Below are 18,043 nucleotides of genomic sequence, written 5' to 3'. Positions count from 1 at the left end.
ATTCATTCTTAGGACAGAAGTCTAGGGAGCAGCTACAAATGTGGGTGCTGGGCTCAGTGGGGAAGAGAGTGAATCTGGAGATTGGGGTGGGGGTGGGGGGCTAGGGACACAGCTACTGCCAAAGCCCAGATGTGGAAGATGGAGAGCCTGGTCCCTGAGCTGTCCATCAGGGCTGAGATCACAGGAGAGCAAGGACAGGTTAGCCAAGGAAGACAGAAATAGAGAGCTGAAGAGTGATTAGGAACACTGGAGAAACTTAAGGAGAGGTGAAGGGGGTGGGGGTTGGGAAGGAGTAGAAAGTGGAACAGAAGAGGAATGGAAGTTGTGTGTGGAACTTGGTTCAACCTTGATGCAAAAGGTCCGTCCTTCTACCAGACTTCCTCTGTCTTACCCAAGTCAGATGCTCATAAAATTGACCTTGCCACAGGACTTCTTGCTGCAGCCATCCTGAGCCCTTCTTAAAGCCTGGATCTTCTCTCACCATCCTTGTGCTGTGAACACCGATGTGGTCCTTCTGCTTCATCGCCTGTCCTGAGGAAGCGTTGCTCTGAGTCAGCTGCCTATGAAAACAGCTCCAGCATCCTGGGAGGCACCGAGGGGAGGGAGGTCTACATCCCCATCAAAAGGAGACCTTCTAGAGCAGTTGTTCTCAACCTGCGGGTCACGACCTTTCACAAACGACCCTTTCACAGGGGTCACATATCAGACATCCTGCATATTAGATATTTACACTATGATTCATTAGAGGTTGCAAAATTACAGTTATGAGGTAGCAACGAATATAATTTAATGGTTGGGGTCACCACAACCTGAGGAGCTGTATTAAAGGGCCGTAGCATTAGGAAGGTTGAGAATCATTGGTTTAAAGGACCCACCCCATCAGTCTCTTCCTCCCCCCCATCAAGCTGTTTCTTCTTCTTTCCCTCCTTCCTCTTTCTTTCTAATAGACTTTCTTAGAAATTGTACAGAAGCACATTTCTATGGATACAATCTGAGATGATCAGACAGTATAACCAGCCTTATCATCACCCCAGACATTTAATGCTTTTGTATTTTAGGAACACCTAAAACTCCTCCTACTATACAAAAGCAGTCAGTCAGAGGCCTGTAGTCAACTCACCACTTCCAAGTCACACAACCCAGGCCACACCCCTTAACCTCTCAGGGCTGCTTGGCATCTCTAACAATGATGCTTTGTTTTCTCACAACAAGGGGTTGAGCAGATTCCCAGAGAGGTGCACAAAACCCCAGCACAGAGTCTGGCAAAAGTAATAGCTGTAACATTAGCCTTTATCACAAAGCAATGAAAGAATGTAGCCAGAGTTTACAGTGGGATTGCTGTGTGTGGTATATGAGGTATTACACCTTGGAAAATGGCTGGCTATTTACCCGATATTTGAGTTTTGCTTTCTATCCCTCTAGAAAGTTCCAGCAAAGTGATTCTTTCTCTACAAAAAACAGCTACCGTGAAAACTGGCCAGACACCCGAAGAACCTGTTATATGGGACAGGGTGTGTGTTAAGCCTCAGCCTGGCCTCTGAGGAGGGTGGTCAGGTGGCTGGATGGGACAGGGTGTGTGTTAAGCCTCAGCCTGGCCTCTGAGGAGGGTGGTAAGGTGGCTGGAAGCCATGAAGACCCAAGAGCTAGATCTTCTCTTTAAGTTGTCATAGGCCTGAGCAAGCCTGTTTAGAGGCAGAGGGAAGGAGTTGACAAGAGACTGGAGGAGGGTCCTGAGCCTGAGGACGATGCAGACTGAATTGTCACCCAGAGACTTCCCCAGGAACCTGATCTAAACATAAAGAGACTGGCTGTTGGCTCAAAGTCAGCGATATGGGTGCAGTGTCATCAGCTAGGACCAGAAAAAGTGAGAACTACAGGGGAACCAGGGAGCTAGAAGTTTAAAGATTTCGGTGGGATCAGAGTGGACAGGAGAGGCAGGAGCGAGGGAGGGAAGGAGGGGGAGGGAAGGGGGAGGGAGGGAGGGAGGGAGGGAGGGAGGGAGGGAGGGAGGGAGGAAGGGAAATAAGGAGAGGGGAGGATGGAGGGAGGAGGGAAGGAAAGAAGGAGGGAGGAGAGAGAGCAGAAGAAAAAGAAAAGGAAAAGAAAAAAGAAAAAGAGACTCTGGAGTAGATGGATTTTGGGCAGGAGGAACAAAGAAAATGGTGACCTAGAGAGTCCTGGTCATCAAGCATTCTTTCCCTTGACCACCACAGGCCCCAATCACTATTCATTCTGTGTGTCCACGCTCGGGAATCATAGCTGTCTTTCTGTGTAGACCAGGCTGGCTTCAGACTTGCAACCCTCCTGCCTCTGCCTCCCAGTACTGGAATTAATGACATGCACCATCATACCTGGCCAGATTTACAGATTAAAGAATAAAAAAGTAGGTGGAGAAAACCCAGGTGGCTGCAGCCGCGCTCCAAGGAGACTGAGAGACCCATGGGGGCTCTGAAGGGTGACGCAGCTGCGGTTAAGGGGTCTACTGAACCCACAACAGTGTCAGGACAACTGATGTAGAGTGAAAAATTATAGATACTGGGTATATAGAATCCTTTTTAGACATATAAAATATTCTTTAGGCTTTCTTTATAAGGACATGGAAAATTTTCTGAGAAACCGAGCCATGAAGCAAGTTAGGAATGTGGAAAGACCAGTCACCATTACTGGAACTGGCCAACCGCAAAGAGAAAGGAAAGAATACAGGTGAGCTAGGTGGAACCAAGCTGAGAACCAAGCTGGTAACCGCAGTGACAGGGCAAGGCCACAGTGACAGGGCAGGACCACATTCTTGAGAAAGATTAGCATACAGAGAGTTTTCACATGACCCTGACTCACGAAGGTTGGGTTCCTTTGGAATGTTCCTCTATTTTTATGTTATGCCACCTTAGCAACCCCTCATCCCCCTCCCCATTCCTTGGTTTGTGGTTTTTCCCTTTAAAAACCCCTCTCAAACTGGCTGTCAGGGTCAATTCAGCTCCTGCATGGGCATACGAATTGACCGGCAGCTAGCTGTCACATGCCCGAATAAACCTCGCTTTTGCTCCGGTTCACGGTGTCTCGAGCATATTACTGGGTGGTCATATTACTGGGTGGTCTTGACTTTCTGAGACTTGAGTGAGGGTCTCCCCTCTGCGGGGGTCTTCACTAAGAAAAGTAAAATGGAGGTCTTATGGAGAGAGGCTTTTCAGAAGTGGATCCAGAAAATGGAACAGGAAGATGGCAGAAGAGAACTGCGTGCAGCAGAGAATGATGAATCTCTTCGCTTGACCACCTCGTCTCAGCCAGCAGGCTGCAAGCACAAAAGTCGTGCCTGGTGGCCGGCACTGACAACAGGGAGATAGTCAAGGCCTGTGCAGGCCAGGTGGACGGCTGTAGCCTGTGCTACTGCAGGAGTCCATGTTAGTGTCTGTGGGCCGGGCTGCTGCAGGGGCCATGTTAATGTGAATGACCTGTGCTGCCACCTTAGGCCGTGTTACCACTGAAGGCCAGGCAGACTCCCATAGTCTGTGCTGCCACCTGAAGCTATGTGTTGATGTCCCTGGTCTGTGCTGCCGCAGAGGGCCATGCTGCAGCAGAGGGCAGTGCTGATGTCCGTGGTCTGAACTGCCACCAGAGATCATGCTGAGGTCGGTGGCTCGTGCATGATGCTGGAGACCATGTGGGCACCTGTGATCTGTGCTGTCCCTAGAAACCATGTGAGAGTCCACGATTCATTCTCACACTGACTGTAGAGGGCAAGAAAGCTACATTTGATTTTGAAGTCATATTGATGACTGCAGACCCAGAGCTGAGAAAGAGGGACATAGAAGGCTTCTGTGACAACCCCTCCCCCACCCGGAACTATCAACCTAGACAAGAAAGCCATGGAAGGGAACTTTTAAAGACTGTGATACAGATGCTGAAGTGTAGCTCACCACAATGGATGGCTTCTGGTGGGGGTGCGGGTGGGGAAGGACTCAGTTTTCTTTAAGGGGCAGGCCACCGGGAGTTTGACCACGCTCCAGCGAGTACATAGACAACACAAACTGGACTTATTTTATTTGGGGGGCAGGGCGGTCACAAGGGTGGGGAGGCAGACCTGGATGTACTGGGAAGTGAAATGGGGTGCATGCTGTGAGATTCCCAAGTAATAAAGATATTATGTTGGGGGAAAATGAAGTAGGTGAAACGGGAGAAGTACAGAATATTATAAAGGTGCTTTTATAACTTTCCATGGATGGTCAAAGTACAAATGTGTTGACAACAAAGACCCTGGGAAGCTCTTCCCATTGCAATAGTGACATTTTTCATCCCCACCCTGCACCACACAGCTCCCATTCATGTCGTAATTACCCAGACACATAATAAATCTGTGGAGCAGTGAGCATGCCCAGCCTCAGGGGACACAGGCCTGTTGTTTTGTGTCGCTGCAGTCATTTGGAACTCTGTGCTGGTTTTGGCTTGCAGATTTTTATTTCTATTTCAAGCCTAGGCTTCAGGACAGTTCTCTCCCATCTTACTCCCATCCACACACTGACTGAACTTGGGAAAGACAAAAGATCCCATGTCTAAAATTGGTAGCATATGCATCCAACCTCCTCTGAAGGACCCTGGGAGGCCCTGCTCAAGCAGCTTTGTCCTTGCCTTCGTTTTTCCTCTACATCCTTCTCAGTATCTCAGGGCAGGTGCCTTGGCCAGGACTGTGCACACAGACCTCAATACAGAGGGGCAGTTGTGGCCTCTGGGCGGTTCCAACATGGACTGGTGCTGTCTGCGCTTCGGCCAAACTGACCCCACTGCAGCGGGAGTGAGGATCTCTAATATTCTCTGCTAGGCTCCATTCCCTCAGATCCGCACACTAAGAGTGCAAAACATCATCACTTCCGAATGACTGGGTATGGATAGGCATCATGACAGTTAACATCCACGTCAAAGAATTAAGAGGAACAAAATCAAGCACGCAGCAGGGAATAGGCGATTGTCAGTGGAAAAGGACAAACTCTCCCTCAGGCATTCCTTGCTAACACCGAAAGTCACTGTAGCCTTTTGAGGTTGTATCAGGCAAGATGTGATCACAAAATCCACAGCAAATCCAATTTTGTAAGCATCCCCAAGTAGATAGGACAAAGGTAAGAAAAATATTTTGAACAAAGATGTCTATTATAGTCGTTCTTTATGCCAAAAAGATGTTCAGCACAACCCTGTTGACTAAAGCAGTGTCTTACACTGCTCAGCATGCAAGCATGTGGAGACCTGCAGTCCTTAGCTGGGAGGCTGGCTGTGCATAGTAGGCAGAGTTTAGCATTGCTGGCTGCTGCCCACTAGATGCCAGTAGCACCCTTCCCAGCCATGACAGTCAAAGCATCTCCAGGCGTTGCTCATCTGTGTGATGTTGGAGGTGGGAGGGAAAATGAACACTGGTTGAGAACAGCCAGTACAGGTGGCAAACAGCCACCAACTCTCCACAGGGTTGGGCAGGGACAGGAAAGGGTAAGGGCTGGGGAACATTGAGTGTGTGCTCTTTTACAGGAGGAAGGCACTCAACAAGAAACCCAGAAAGTGTGTGTATGTATGTATGTATGTATGTATGTATGTATGTATGTGCTTAGAAGTCAGAGGGGGAGGCTTAGTGTCCTTCTTTATGTTATTTCCTTGAGCAATCCTCCTGTCTCCAGCCCCTACATCCCGAGGTTACAAGGTCACCTGCTGATGCCCAGCTTTTTATGTGGATGCCGGGGATTTGAGCTCAGGTTCTCATATTTGCTCAGCAAACACTCTTACTTACTAAGCCACCTCTCAGTTTCTTGGTTTTTATTTTATTAATTTAGAAGCTGATTCAGAGTTAAGACAATGTCGTTTGAGGCTCACACAGGAGCAGATGTCCACAAACCTTCTGCACAGGGCCAGATCTCCAGTCCTAAGTCTTTACCACAGGTACTGAAGTTGTTTTTGGGTAGGTGGGGATGGACTGGCCACAGATAATATGTAAGTGAGGTATGGTCAACCCCGACACTGGCATTAAGCTTTATTTGCAAGCATTGAAATTTTGTACACTTTTCACATCACAAAATGGTATGTGTCCTTTGAATTTTGTTTTTAACCATTTAAAAATGCCAATAATGTTATTTGCTCATAGACCTATACAAACAGCACCTAGGTTGGTCTGAGGAGAGGTGCTGTCTGAGACCTCTGGGCTACAGGGTACCTAGCATCTGCTATACTTACAAATTTAATAAGGAGATAGGTTGGAGACAGTGCTCTGGCTTGGGCTGCAAGGCATTGAGAGGGGTCCTCACTACAGTTCCTTTCTTGCAGTTTCCCTCCCCCCAGCCTCCAGCCCCACTGAACCCCTGTGGGGTCCATACTGCAGGGTTCCTTGTGACACTGCCTCCTGGGATGCCAGAAGGAAAACATTGCTTTTTGGTCTCTGTTCTCTGCTAAGAACAGATCGGGTTCTCCACCATCCTTTAATGTTGTATTCTCTTTTTAGATTTATTTAGTTTATGTATATGGGTGCTTTGCCTGAATGCATGCCTGAACACCGGGAGAGGGCATCAGACCCCATTATAGACAGTTATGAGCTGCCATGGGTGTGCTGGGAATTGAACTCAGGACCTCTGGAAGAACAGCCATTGCTCTAAACCTCTAAGCCATCTCCCCAGCCCCTATTTTTTGCTATTATTGAAAATAAAAGACCATTGATGGCATTAATCTAGATGTTTGTGTGGTTTCCAAGGCCCCACAAAGCTCTTTACCATGAATTTCATAATTTCTTACTGACTTTGCCACTTAATGACTTCTCTGAGTCCTCCCAATGTCCCTTTTCTTTTACAGTAAAGAGAGAAAATGCCAATGGCCTTCTTTACCCACAGAGGCAACGCCTGGTGCAGAGACTAGTTGATCCAGGAGGGGAAGCCATCATGGCCTCTGAGCCTGCATCCTGTGAGTCCACCTGCAGTACTCAGTGTGAAAGGAAAACCCAGCCCTCCTTAGAGTGCTCTGATGGGACCACCACAAAGCCCACCTGGGACAGCACAGGGCCTTCGACCATCCTACTCATCAACGGCAGCAAAGGTAAATTTGGGGCATGCCACAAGAAGGCTGAGAAAGGGAGAAAGAAGTGAAAAGGAGACGTGGAGAGATAGACCTGAGGAGAAGGGAAGTCAGGAGCCTAAAAGGAAAGGGGAAGGGGCAGGGCAGCAGGTGCAAAAGGCAGCCAAGATGCCTCTGGCATCCGTAATCTAGCAGGGCAGGCAGAGGGCATCAGTATCAGCTCTGGGAGCCGTGTGTGTGTGTGTGTGTGTGTGTGTGTGTGTGTGTGTGTGTGTGTGTGTGTGTGTGTGTTGGGAGGTTGTTTCTGTTCTCTCCCCACCCAGACCCCCACTGTTCAAGGATTTTTAGATTCCAAAGCCTTATCATGTCTTCTGAGGCTCTGCCCGCTCCTCTAACCAACCTGGAGTCTGAGATTCCCCTAGCTGGAGGTGTGAGAGTGTCCTTGGCTGTCTCTCCTCAGGCCAAGAGAGAAGGCTGGGCCAGAGCCTCCCCAGTCAGAAATTCTAGGGAGAGCTCAGAGGCGCAGCGGACCCTGGGATCAAATTGCCCGTGTTTTGTTTTGTTTTAAAGTCACTTCCCAAGATTGAAAGCAAGATAAAGGGACCAGAGGTTGGCCCACTGTGTGTGGCCACACAGTTCCCCAGGCCTAAGCATATAAATCCTATGTTCGGCACTTCTGCCAAAGGCTCCTTCTTGTCACAAGCTCTGTGCTTGGCTATAGCAATGGAGCAGAGGTCCTCATAAGACAGCCATAAAGTTGCCAAGTGCTACATCTTACCAGGCCTTGCTCAAGGAAGCCTGGAAGAGGCCCTTTTAGGGTTTGCTCAGTAAGCACTCCTGGTCTCTAAGCCAGTGTGAGTCAGTGTCTCTGAACGAAAGCCACCGAGCACCTTGCTTGGTGTCTTCTCCTACCAGGTATAGCACAAGACAAAGGACGCTGACCTGCTACCTAGCCCACAGTCCATGCCAGTGTCTTACTGGAGGTTTCTGGAATGTCTTGATTTAGCAGCAGTCAATGTACAATAAACTTGGGGAGAGAGGGATGGATAGAACACTTGCCTAGCATAAACAACAAGTCCCTGGGTTCAAGCCCCAACGTTGTAAAAATAAATGTAAGTGGGTGATGAAGAGTCCCAGAAAGGGCATTGTTGAAGACCCTGAGACGGAGCAAAGACTGAGGAGCCTGGCATCCCGTTAGAAATCCACTCTACTCCTGGCCTCTGTGAAGGAGAGGAAGTGTGCAGAGACAGGGAGAGGAAGAGTAGAGATCAGGTTCCTGCCAGAGTCAAGCACCAACGAAACAGCTGTCCTGGGCTCTGAGGGTAGCTTCAGCAATGGCCAGGACATCTTGGTTCCAGGGGATAAGATCTGACGTGTCCACCTGGGGGTCCTTTAAGTTCTGAAGCTGAGCCCTTCTCTCAAGGCCATCATTTCAAGGGGCCTCTGTGAGAGTGCACAGAAGAAAGTAACTTCCTTTTCCCTATAAAGCATTCCATTCTTCCTGGCATAAATCGACATCTGTGTCACCAACTTCTGGGCAGCTAAGCAGCAAACTCAACAGGGAGGGGTCAAAGGAGGCTTCAAGAAGTCTCAGTGTCTTTTCTAGGGAAGAGATCCATTCAGTCTCTGAGGGTTTCTCACCACGGCAGCACTTAGATTTCTCTCTTGCTGTGCTCTGGAATGCTTTCATGTACAAGAAACTCCCTGGTTGTCACTGAATTTTTCAGATACGGATTCTGAGTTTGCTGTTCACAGGGTGGCTCTAGTCCTGGACTCTGACAGGAAGACGGAGGTTGCTTGTCAAATTCTGAGTATGCCTCTTCTGCCATTCCCAAACACTGGCTATGAGAGTCTTCAGAAGCAACCTCACTTAAAACTGAGGGCTTCTTAAAACTTTTCCCTGGGGGACAGTCAGGCCTAGATGGGGAGGTCACATACTCATTCGCCTCTCCTCCCAAAATGCTCTCCTGACCCTTTCCAGCTTCCTCTGTTGAAACTATTTCCAGAAAATTCCCAAAGTTTACTACCAGCTTGTCAATGAGGTCAGCGGGGACAGGACATGGTTTTACGACCCTGTCTTCTGTGTTCCCAGAGTTTTCAGTCTCCTTCATGTTTGACTTCTACAAAAGAGAAAAGGGGACACCCCAGGGGTCGTGTAAGGAGTGCAAATGACTGAGACGAAACATTAGATTTGGGACATAGAAACCCTACCCTTCACATAGCCCCCGCATTGCTCCCTGGTCCAGACAGTGACCAGCTACTTCCTCTGGAGCTTGGCACCGGTGCTCCAGTTCCCGAGGAACAGCTGCCAAAGGCCCACAATCCTTTAAGAGAGCTCAAGGCTATTTTCCTGACCATATTTACAAAACTCCAGGGGAGACGTCTCAGAAGCTTTAGGAAAAGCTGTAAAGGCAAAAGACACCACCAAAAAAAAAATCTAATTTGGCCTCACGACAGGGAAAGGTCTCTGTCATCTTTGTCTCCTGCCAACCTGGTCCAGTGTTTGGTGTACAGTTTGCAATTAAACAGAACATGCTATAGAGGACTGTCCTGCAGACTATTGAAAGCATGTCTTTTCAGCTTAATAAATAGGAGAGCAAAAAGGCCAATATAACAGAAGTGAAGAGAAGGAGGGAACAAAACCAGAGCTCATTATTACAAAAATGCCCATTTTTTTTTTTAAAAAAAAATGCTAAGTTGAAGAAAAAATCTAATGTTTTAAATTCTTGCATTGAGGCCAACCTGAAGAAGGACCTTTAATACTAAGCGGTCTCAGAGCTACATTTGTCTGGGCTGATTTCCACTTAAGGGGGAAGTCATAAGTTAGACACTTTTCAAGTTTCCTATTTAAAAAATATTCTTAAATAGAGGATTTCTACTTGAGAAAAAAATACACCAGGAAACCCTACTGCTAATTAAACAATAACACCTGCCATTGGAGAAATACGTTCAAAGTTGCCTTCGGCTTGCCATTTCCCCCAGTACTGCCATGTCTCTGAGCAGCCCCCCAGATTAATTTGCTCTTGGCTGCTTTTTAAATGACCTCAGAGGTGGCAATCAGGCCCTCTTCCTCCCCATCAGAAAACCAATCTGTGAAATCATTCTTCTTCCATGGTATCCTTACAGGATCACTTCTATGGGAGTAGGGATATATCAGACCCTTGTGAGGGTCTTCCCTTCAATCCAGAGTACAAGGTGGAAGTCACAGTAGGAAGGCTGATTCCATCTGTCCATTCAGCTGTGCCCTGGGACTTTTAGATTTTCAGTTCTTTCTCTGTGAACGTTGGGTAAAGCCTCTCTCGTTCCCATCCATCTGGGCCTCCTCCCCAAGTCAGTCTGTACAATTTCCTGGACAAAACCCAGTAATGTGTACCTTGAAGTCGTCTCCCAGCCATGTGGCTAAACTACTTTCAGCAGGGTTGGGAACGTCAGGACAGCACAGGCGAGTCAATCGGCTGTTAAAAGGAGATTTTAAGAGAGGAGGTGAGTTCAGGACATGATCCATGCATAGTGCATAGCTAACCTAAGGGGAAGGTTTACTACTACTCAAGAAGGGTCTTGTTGGTTTGAATGAGAACAGCCCCCACAGGCTCATGTTAGAATTCTTAGTTCCCAGTTGGTAGAACTGTTTGGGAAGGATTAGGAGGTGTGGCCTTGTAGGAGGAGGTGTGTCCCTGGGAACAAGCCTGGGAGTTTCAAAAGCCCACTCATTCCCAGTTATCTCTGTCTGTCTCATGGTTGTGCCTCAAAGTATGAGCTCTCAGCTACTGCTCCAGAGCCAAACCAGCCTTTTTGCTGCCATTCTCTCTACTGTAATGGTCATGGATGGACTCTAACTCTCTGAAACTGTAAATCTCAAATAAAACTTTATAAGTTGTCTTGTTCATGATGTCTTATCACAGCAATGGAAAATAAACAAGACAGAAGGTAACTGCCCAGCTTTCAATTCAATAAGAGTAAACATCCACACTGGCAGGAAATAGGAAGCAGTTGTCTGTGGGACATATTATATCCTTACCTCCCTTTCTCTATCACCCCCGTATCTCTACCCTGGTCTTGATGTTGGAAACTGCATTACAGTCACTCTTGGCAACTATATTCTCAGGAGCAGTTGATGCACTAACTACCCACACTTCTGCATAGTGTTCCCAAAGTAAGTTCCCAACTTCAGCACCATCACCACCTACTAATCAAAGTACACATTCCTAGTCTTTATCCCAGAACTCTGAGTCAGAAACCCTTGGGGTGTGATCTACTTCTGACATGTGTCTAGATTGAAGACGATTACTGAAGAATACGATGTACAAAAACTCGTGCTGTGACTTGGCTCCAGTATATTGATGGTGATTGATCTTGACATTAGCTTAGTCAACAAATGAAGCCCAGCTGCTGGGCAGAGAAGGGTCACAAGGGCCAGTGTAGAGCACCTTACCAAGAAGGAACACTGAGGCAGACAAAGGTTCACTGAAGGAAGAAATACAAGATGCCCAAGACAAGTGTCCCCACACTGACAAGAGCAGGGAGGACAAACATGCCTGAGGCCAGCCCCCCTAACTCTGAATCATAAAGAACAGATCTGTGCCCTCATCCAGGTAGCTAAGACCCAGGGCTCAGTTTCCTTTCTGCTCCAGCCTCACAGGACGGACATTGGCAGACAGAGCTTATAGGGCAGGTAGCACTCCCTTGGCCTCGGAAGAATCTGGACTTGGTGTACAGACCTGCACACATGTCTTCTCGTTTGTGGGATTCCTCATGAGTCTGAGGGTGTGGCCTTTAATCATTCTCATACATATGGAGCAAATGAATGAATGAATGTGCAGCCCTCCCTGGTGGGGGGGGGGCAGGGTTCCCGCTCACCCCAGGCGCCATGATGGCACCCTACTGCTGATTTTTAAGACATTCGTTGTCAATTATGAACTCACTTTGGCTTTCTAAGACCCCAAGTCACCATTCTGATGCTAAGTAGAAGAAGGCCTCCTCCAACCAGAGATATTAGAAGGACAACTTCAAAGACACCTTTGTGACAAAGAGAAAAAAATACTGTTGTCAGTAAAGTTCTGTGACTCTTTGACAAAAATCAAATATTAACTTTTTTTTTTTAGCTTTTCTTTCTCTTTTTTCTTTAGCAGCATTTCTCATTAATTTCTTATATAAATACAATTTGTTTCTATTGAAACCACTGGGAGTTTGGTTTCCTATCTAGCTGTCCTCTCCCTATACAACATGACAGATATTGATATATTTTCTTTTGTATTATATTTTACTTATACAGAATAATGGGTTGCACTGACATCTTCAAATATTACAAATTATGAACTGATAGATACTGGGTTTGCCAGGGACATCTTCCAACTTCATCCCTTTAATCAGTACGTATTAGCATAACTATTAGCTAGCCATTATTCTGAGAGATAAAACAAATAAGCAAAATATCAGATCATTACTCACATGGTTCATATGTCCTGGGGTAGAAAAACTCACACAATAAACTTTGACAGGTAATCTTTGACTTGTCGATTTGCCTGGACTAAGAGATACCTACAGAATGGTAAATACGTGCTATCGTGTGTCTTTCAGGGTGAATCCAGAGGACTGATATGGGAGAACACTTAGGGGAGGGTCCACCCTGAATGTAGGCAATACCATCTGATAGGCTGGCAATACCATCTGATAGGCTGGCAATACCATCTGATAGGCTGGCAATACCATCTGATAGGCTGGCAGTACCATCTGATAGGCTAGCAATACCATCTGATAGGCTGGCAATACCATCTGATAGGCTGGCAGTACCATCTGATAGGCTGGCAATACCATCTGATAGGCTGGCAATACCACCAGATGGGCTAAAAGTCAAAAAAGAGAAAGAGGGTCAGTGAACCCAAGCTCCTTTCTTCCTGAGCACGAACATTGCTGTGGCCATTTCCCACAGATTTCCCACTTCAGCTTAGCCAGCCTTTGGACACAGACTCACCCTAGCAACTCTGCAGAGAGCATCCAGGCTCCAGCTTTAGATGGGGACTGAATCGTTAACCCCTACTCCTGTTCTAAAGATTCAGATTTCTAAGACTCAGCAGCTACCAGAGTCTCTGCTTTGGCAGCACGGTGAATGCCACGGCTGGAAAACCTAGCTTCCAATCGTGTATACCTTACCAGTTCTGTTCTCCTAGAGAATCCTAAGTAATAGAATTTTAGAAGTAGTATCAAAAAGAATTCCAAGAAGGCAGTGTTAGGCTGCAGAGCAGAACATGTTTTCTGTGTAAAGCCCCATGTCCTGCTCATGGTTTTCAGAGCCATGGTCTACTTTACTCTTCAGGAATATAAATAACAAGAGGCTTTTGAGATGCATCAAGAAGACATTTTTTTGGCTTATAGTAGTTATTGCAAAACTTGTCAGTGTTGCTTTGAATTTTGATTGGTTGGTTGGTTGGCTGATTGATTGAGACAGGGTTTCTCTGTATAGCCCTGGCTGTCCTGGAACTCACTCTGTAGACCAGGCTAGCTTTCTTCTTCCTTTTTCTTTGTCTATTACCCATCTTCAGCTCTCCCATTAAATATCTTCCTGAACCAACCACCATATGAAACTATTATATTTCACATTTTTTGTTATATCTAGCAAATTTGTCTTGCTTTTCATGTTTTCAATGTAAAAGCTGATAAGTTGAAGACACACATCTTTTTTTTTGCAAACAAACAAAACAAAATCCCAGCCACAGATGGTAACATTAAGTCTCTTGTTAGTGACCTTTGATCAACCAGTGTTTTCCTTCCAAGGTTCTATTGCACAAGTCTTGACATTTAGGAACTGGTGTAAGCTCAGGCAACAGCCTTGGACGTGGCTGAGGCTGAAGTTGATGTTATTTGCTTCATTTTAAGATTATTTGAGGCTGCCTATGAGGAAGAATCAAAATGACCACCAGTCTGTCTAACTCGGCCTTCCCTTTGCCAGCTCCTCAGTAACTCCTCATTGCTTATCTTCTGGGAGGGAGAGAGCCAGAGAGAGCAGAAGTCACACTCTGCTGCCCTCTGCTGGCTTTCCTTGCTCCTGACAAATGGCATTTCCAACCCAAGGTAAACTGCAGAATGAGGCCTGAAGCTGGTACTCACTGATTGACTGTGTCTTGAAGTTTATTTTCTTCCCGTTGGCACCTCCAGCTCTGGTGCTGGCCATGACCCAAACAGAATAATAAGTCCTTCGTGTCAGAGACTCCAGGTCATACTGAAGGGCATGGGAGTTAACAGTCTTGGCTGAAAGGAAAAATAGAAGCCGAATAGTACAGCAAGTCAAACTGAAAATGAGCATTAGCGTTGACCCAGGATGCCCTGATCTGTGATTCTAGCTTCTCAACTTCAGTTTAAAACAAGTCCATCAGGATGGATCAATGACCCAAACATAAGAGATAAAAGTATAAAACTCTTCAAAAGCCCAAATAACTAAACCACAACTTTGAATTGTGAGTGTTTTTTTTTTAAAAAATGATACCCAAAATACAAGCAACTACCTAAAATAATATTAAACTGAACTTCATTAAAGTTAAGAAGCTTTTGTTCATCAAAAGACAGTATCAGGACTGAAATAATTGTCTATAAAATTGAAGAAAATATTTGTAAGTCATATATTAGATAAGGAGCTTATACTTACAATACAAGGAACTCATAACCCAAAACTATGAAGACAAACTAATGTTAAAATTGGTGAAGAGGTTATAAGACATTTCTCTGAGGAAGATATGCAAGAGGTCAACAACTACATAAAAGAATGCTTGATATCATTAGTGACTAGGGGAAAAGGCTGTCTAAATGAGATACCCCTTGGAAAACACATGCTGTAAGATTATCCTATTTTAATTTGCAGTGAACCCAAAGCCTTGTGCATGCTAGGTACATGCTGGGGCTCTGAGCTGCCTCCTCAGCCATGATTACTTCTTTGAAATAATCTAAATAGGCAATTTATAGACAGAGTCTGGTAGTTACCGGAAGCTGTAGGAGGAGGGGCTGGGTAGCAACTGATTAAAAGAACACAGAGCTTCCACATGGAGGGGAGAAGAGAGGGGTGGTGATTACACAATTTAGTAAATGTTCTTAAGACCACTGAACGATACACCTTCAAATATTTAGTACCAAGTTTTACATTATGTGTAACAAAATCAAATTTAGCTTAAATGGGAATCAAAGCATAAGCCAGAGCTTAGGATGTCAGAAGATACTGTGGACTCAAAAATAAAGGACCCTGGGCAATGAGCAGTAGAACTCATGCTTTAAAAAGCTCTGCACTAAGACAAGTACCACCAAACAAGGCCTGAACCCACTCTTTAAGATGGGCAGATCCCATCCAAAACAATGGTGGGAAAAGTTCAAGGGGACCCACCCATTCTCTTTGACTAAGCAGGAGAGAGATCACATCAACTCCTCCCAGTCCTCCTCCTTGGGACTCCTTTACACTTTTTCAACTCATGAGGTGGTGCCCTTGGAGCTCTATTTTCAGAGAGGTACAAAGAAGCTAAGTATTTGGATAAGTGTGCAGGTCACCGTCCTGGGAGCCACCTCTGTGTCAACTCTATTCACATCATCTGGGGATGGGGGAGCAAAGGGGTGGCTTGAGTTTGCTCAGCTTGGCCATGTGCACACTTACAGAATTCTTTTCCACCTTCAGCTTGGTAAAATATAGTGTAATTGTTGATAAATCCATTTCTAATATCCTTGGGAATCTCTTTCCATGTGATCGTGGCTGTCTTCAGACCGATGTTCTCCACCCCAGTAACAGGACCTTTTGATGGAGCTTCAGAGGACAGCGAAATTAAAAAAAAAAAAAAATTACCGATTGGACTTCTGGTCTGGGCCCGATCACAAAGCAGATCCCAGGTGGCAGCTTTGTACCCAACCTCACAAAACCCAGAGGAAGCGGGCCTCCCAGGAGCTCTAACCCGGGAAGTATCTCAGGTAAAAATGAATCACCCGTGATGTCTGCTGTTAGAAATTCTAATCCTGATGCTGGCCTCTGGACTTATACTACTCAGACTTTCGATGGGCCATTGACAAGGATATCAAACAGCTAGAGATTGACATCACTAATCTGAAGAAATCCCTCGTTTTGCTGTCTGAAGTGATTTCCAAAAATTGCAATGGACTTTATTGGACTTGATTTACTCTTTTACAATAGAAAAGACTGTGTACAGCTCTTGACTGTGTACAGCCCTTAAAGAAGAACGTTGCTTTTATATAGACAAGACAGGGATGGTTAAAGAGAACATGAAAAAAATCAGAAAAGGCCCTGAGAAAAGACAGAGAGAGAAAGAGAAAGATGAGAGCTGGCACAAGAATTGGTTTTCAACCTCTCCATGGGTGTCAACCCTACTTCCTCCCATCTTGGGACCATTAATTGGGTTATTTTTGCTTATTTCTTTTGGTCCCTGGGCCTTAAATAGGCTAACTTCATGAAACAACAGATAAATAATTTGGTAGCAAAACCTATTCAGATATATTATCATAAGTTAGCTATGGAGGACCACGAGTCTCAAGATGAGGTTGTTACTCTATCCAGGGTGTTCCCAAAACCCATCTCCACCCAACCTAAAAGACGGGACTTCTGCCCCTAGACCAAGCACCCAGAACCCCCTCTGACTGGCGATCTGGATTCTTGCTTAGGCTGCGAGGCTAAGCACTGCAAGGGAATATAAATAAAAGTTAAAAATATCTCTCTGGGTTCCCTGAGGGACAAGTCTGACTGAATAGGGGTTGATGTCAAAAGTATCCCTTCTCCAGGAAAAAGACATTGGGATGGGTATGGCTCTCATGCCTCACTGGACAACAACAGGGGGACTGGAGCCATTACAAGGTCCTCTTCAATTACTGGAGGACAGGCTTCTATCCCTACCTTAGCAAGATTAGAATCACCATGGCCCTTCTATACTTAGAGAAGGGAGGAGATGTCAAGGGCAGCTCTGCTTATACACTGAAGGCCTGAAATCAGCCATAGGCCTAAAATCAGCAATAGGCCTGTCATATATGCAAAGTCTTGGGTCTCTGTGGATAAACACTGAAACAGATGGCTATAAGCTGTTGTAAACAGGCAGCTTTCATGGAAATTTACCACCTGAATAGTCATAGACCTTGTAAATAGGTAGCCTTGGCAGACAATACCAACTTAGATAAGGACAAGTGAATCACAGGCAGAATCATAGTTACCTGTCCCCTGAACCTTCACCCAGCCGATACCATGTTCTGAAAGATATCTATACTCCCCCTGAACACCTACGCTCTGGTGTAATCCCCTTCCCCACATCCTGCCTTTTTGTGTTTATAACTCCTGTGTGAATAAGTAAAAATTACAATTTGATTAAAAAAATAAATATAATAAAAAAATTACCAAGGTTGAATCACACCCCAGAAGATCAACCCCTGCCCTAGAGTTGCTACCATTGTTCAGACAAAAACCACAATGCTGGGGTTGGGATAAGGAGGTTGAAAGGGGGACTGAAGAGTAAACTTGTTCGTAGAGATTGCTTTTCTTCCCCAGTCAGACAAGGAATTTCAAAGCCCCAAGAAAATGTACTTTCCTGTAGCCCCCTCATTCTTAGCACCCAGCTTTCATTCCTGTCTGTAAAGTGTAGCTATGAGCAGTTGAAGACTAACTTCCCTGGCCTATCTTTATACAGCAGGAGACACTTTCCAGTATAGAATCTAGAAGATGCTCATTTCCAAAAGGATAAAGCATGAGTAATATATCTTGCTTATTGTCTCATAAAAGTCACCTGAAAGGATGCAAGATAGCCCAGTGGGGAAGGGACTTGCCGTGAAAGCATGAGGTCATGCAAAAAGCTGGCATGGTGGTCTCTGTTATAAGATCAGAGCTGAAGAGGTGGAGACAGGCGGATCTCTGGGGATTACTGGCCAGCCAATGGGCAGCTAGACTAATGGGCAAGCCCCAGGTCACAGAGAGAAATCTCAAAACATAAACAAGGTAAATAGCTTCTGAGAAATGACAAGTGAGGTTCACTTCTAGCCTTCATACATG

At 45.8% G+C, this 18,043-nt stretch overlaps 1 protein-coding gene across 1 annotated transcript in view; it reads right to left on the bottom strand.

Moving 5' to 3' along the window:
* Nucleotides 1-5,775: 5,775 nt before the first annotated feature.
* Nucleotides 5,776-18,043, bottom strand: part of Il31ra (interleukin 31 receptor A) — a 40,478-nt gene continuing 28,210 nt past the window's right edge. Inside the window, exons 10-14 of the mRNA XM_028783824.1 lie at nucleotides 15,662-15,808; nucleotides 14,137-14,277; nucleotides 11,955-12,048; nucleotides 10,406-10,487; nucleotides 5,776-9,152 (exon numbers count right to left, since the gene is read on the bottom strand). Coding sequence (XP_028639657.1) covers nucleotides 8,685-9,152; nucleotides 10,406-10,487; nucleotides 11,955-12,048; nucleotides 14,137-14,277; nucleotides 15,662-15,808 — 932 coding nt within the window. The 3' untranslated portion in view covers nucleotides 5,776-8,684. The remainder of the gene's footprint in view (nucleotides 9,153-10,405; nucleotides 10,488-11,954; nucleotides 12,049-14,136; nucleotides 14,278-15,661; nucleotides 15,809-18,043) is intronic.

This window comes from Grammomys surdaster, unplaced genomic scaffold (genome assembly GCF_004785775.1).
Source record: "Grammomys surdaster isolate TR1022 unplaced genomic scaffold, NIH_TR_1.0 99, whole genome shotgun sequence".
NCBI lineage: Eukaryota > Metazoa > Chordata > Mammalia > Rodentia > Muridae > Grammomys > Grammomys surdaster.
This window is presented reverse-complemented; position numbering and strand designations above follow the sequence as displayed.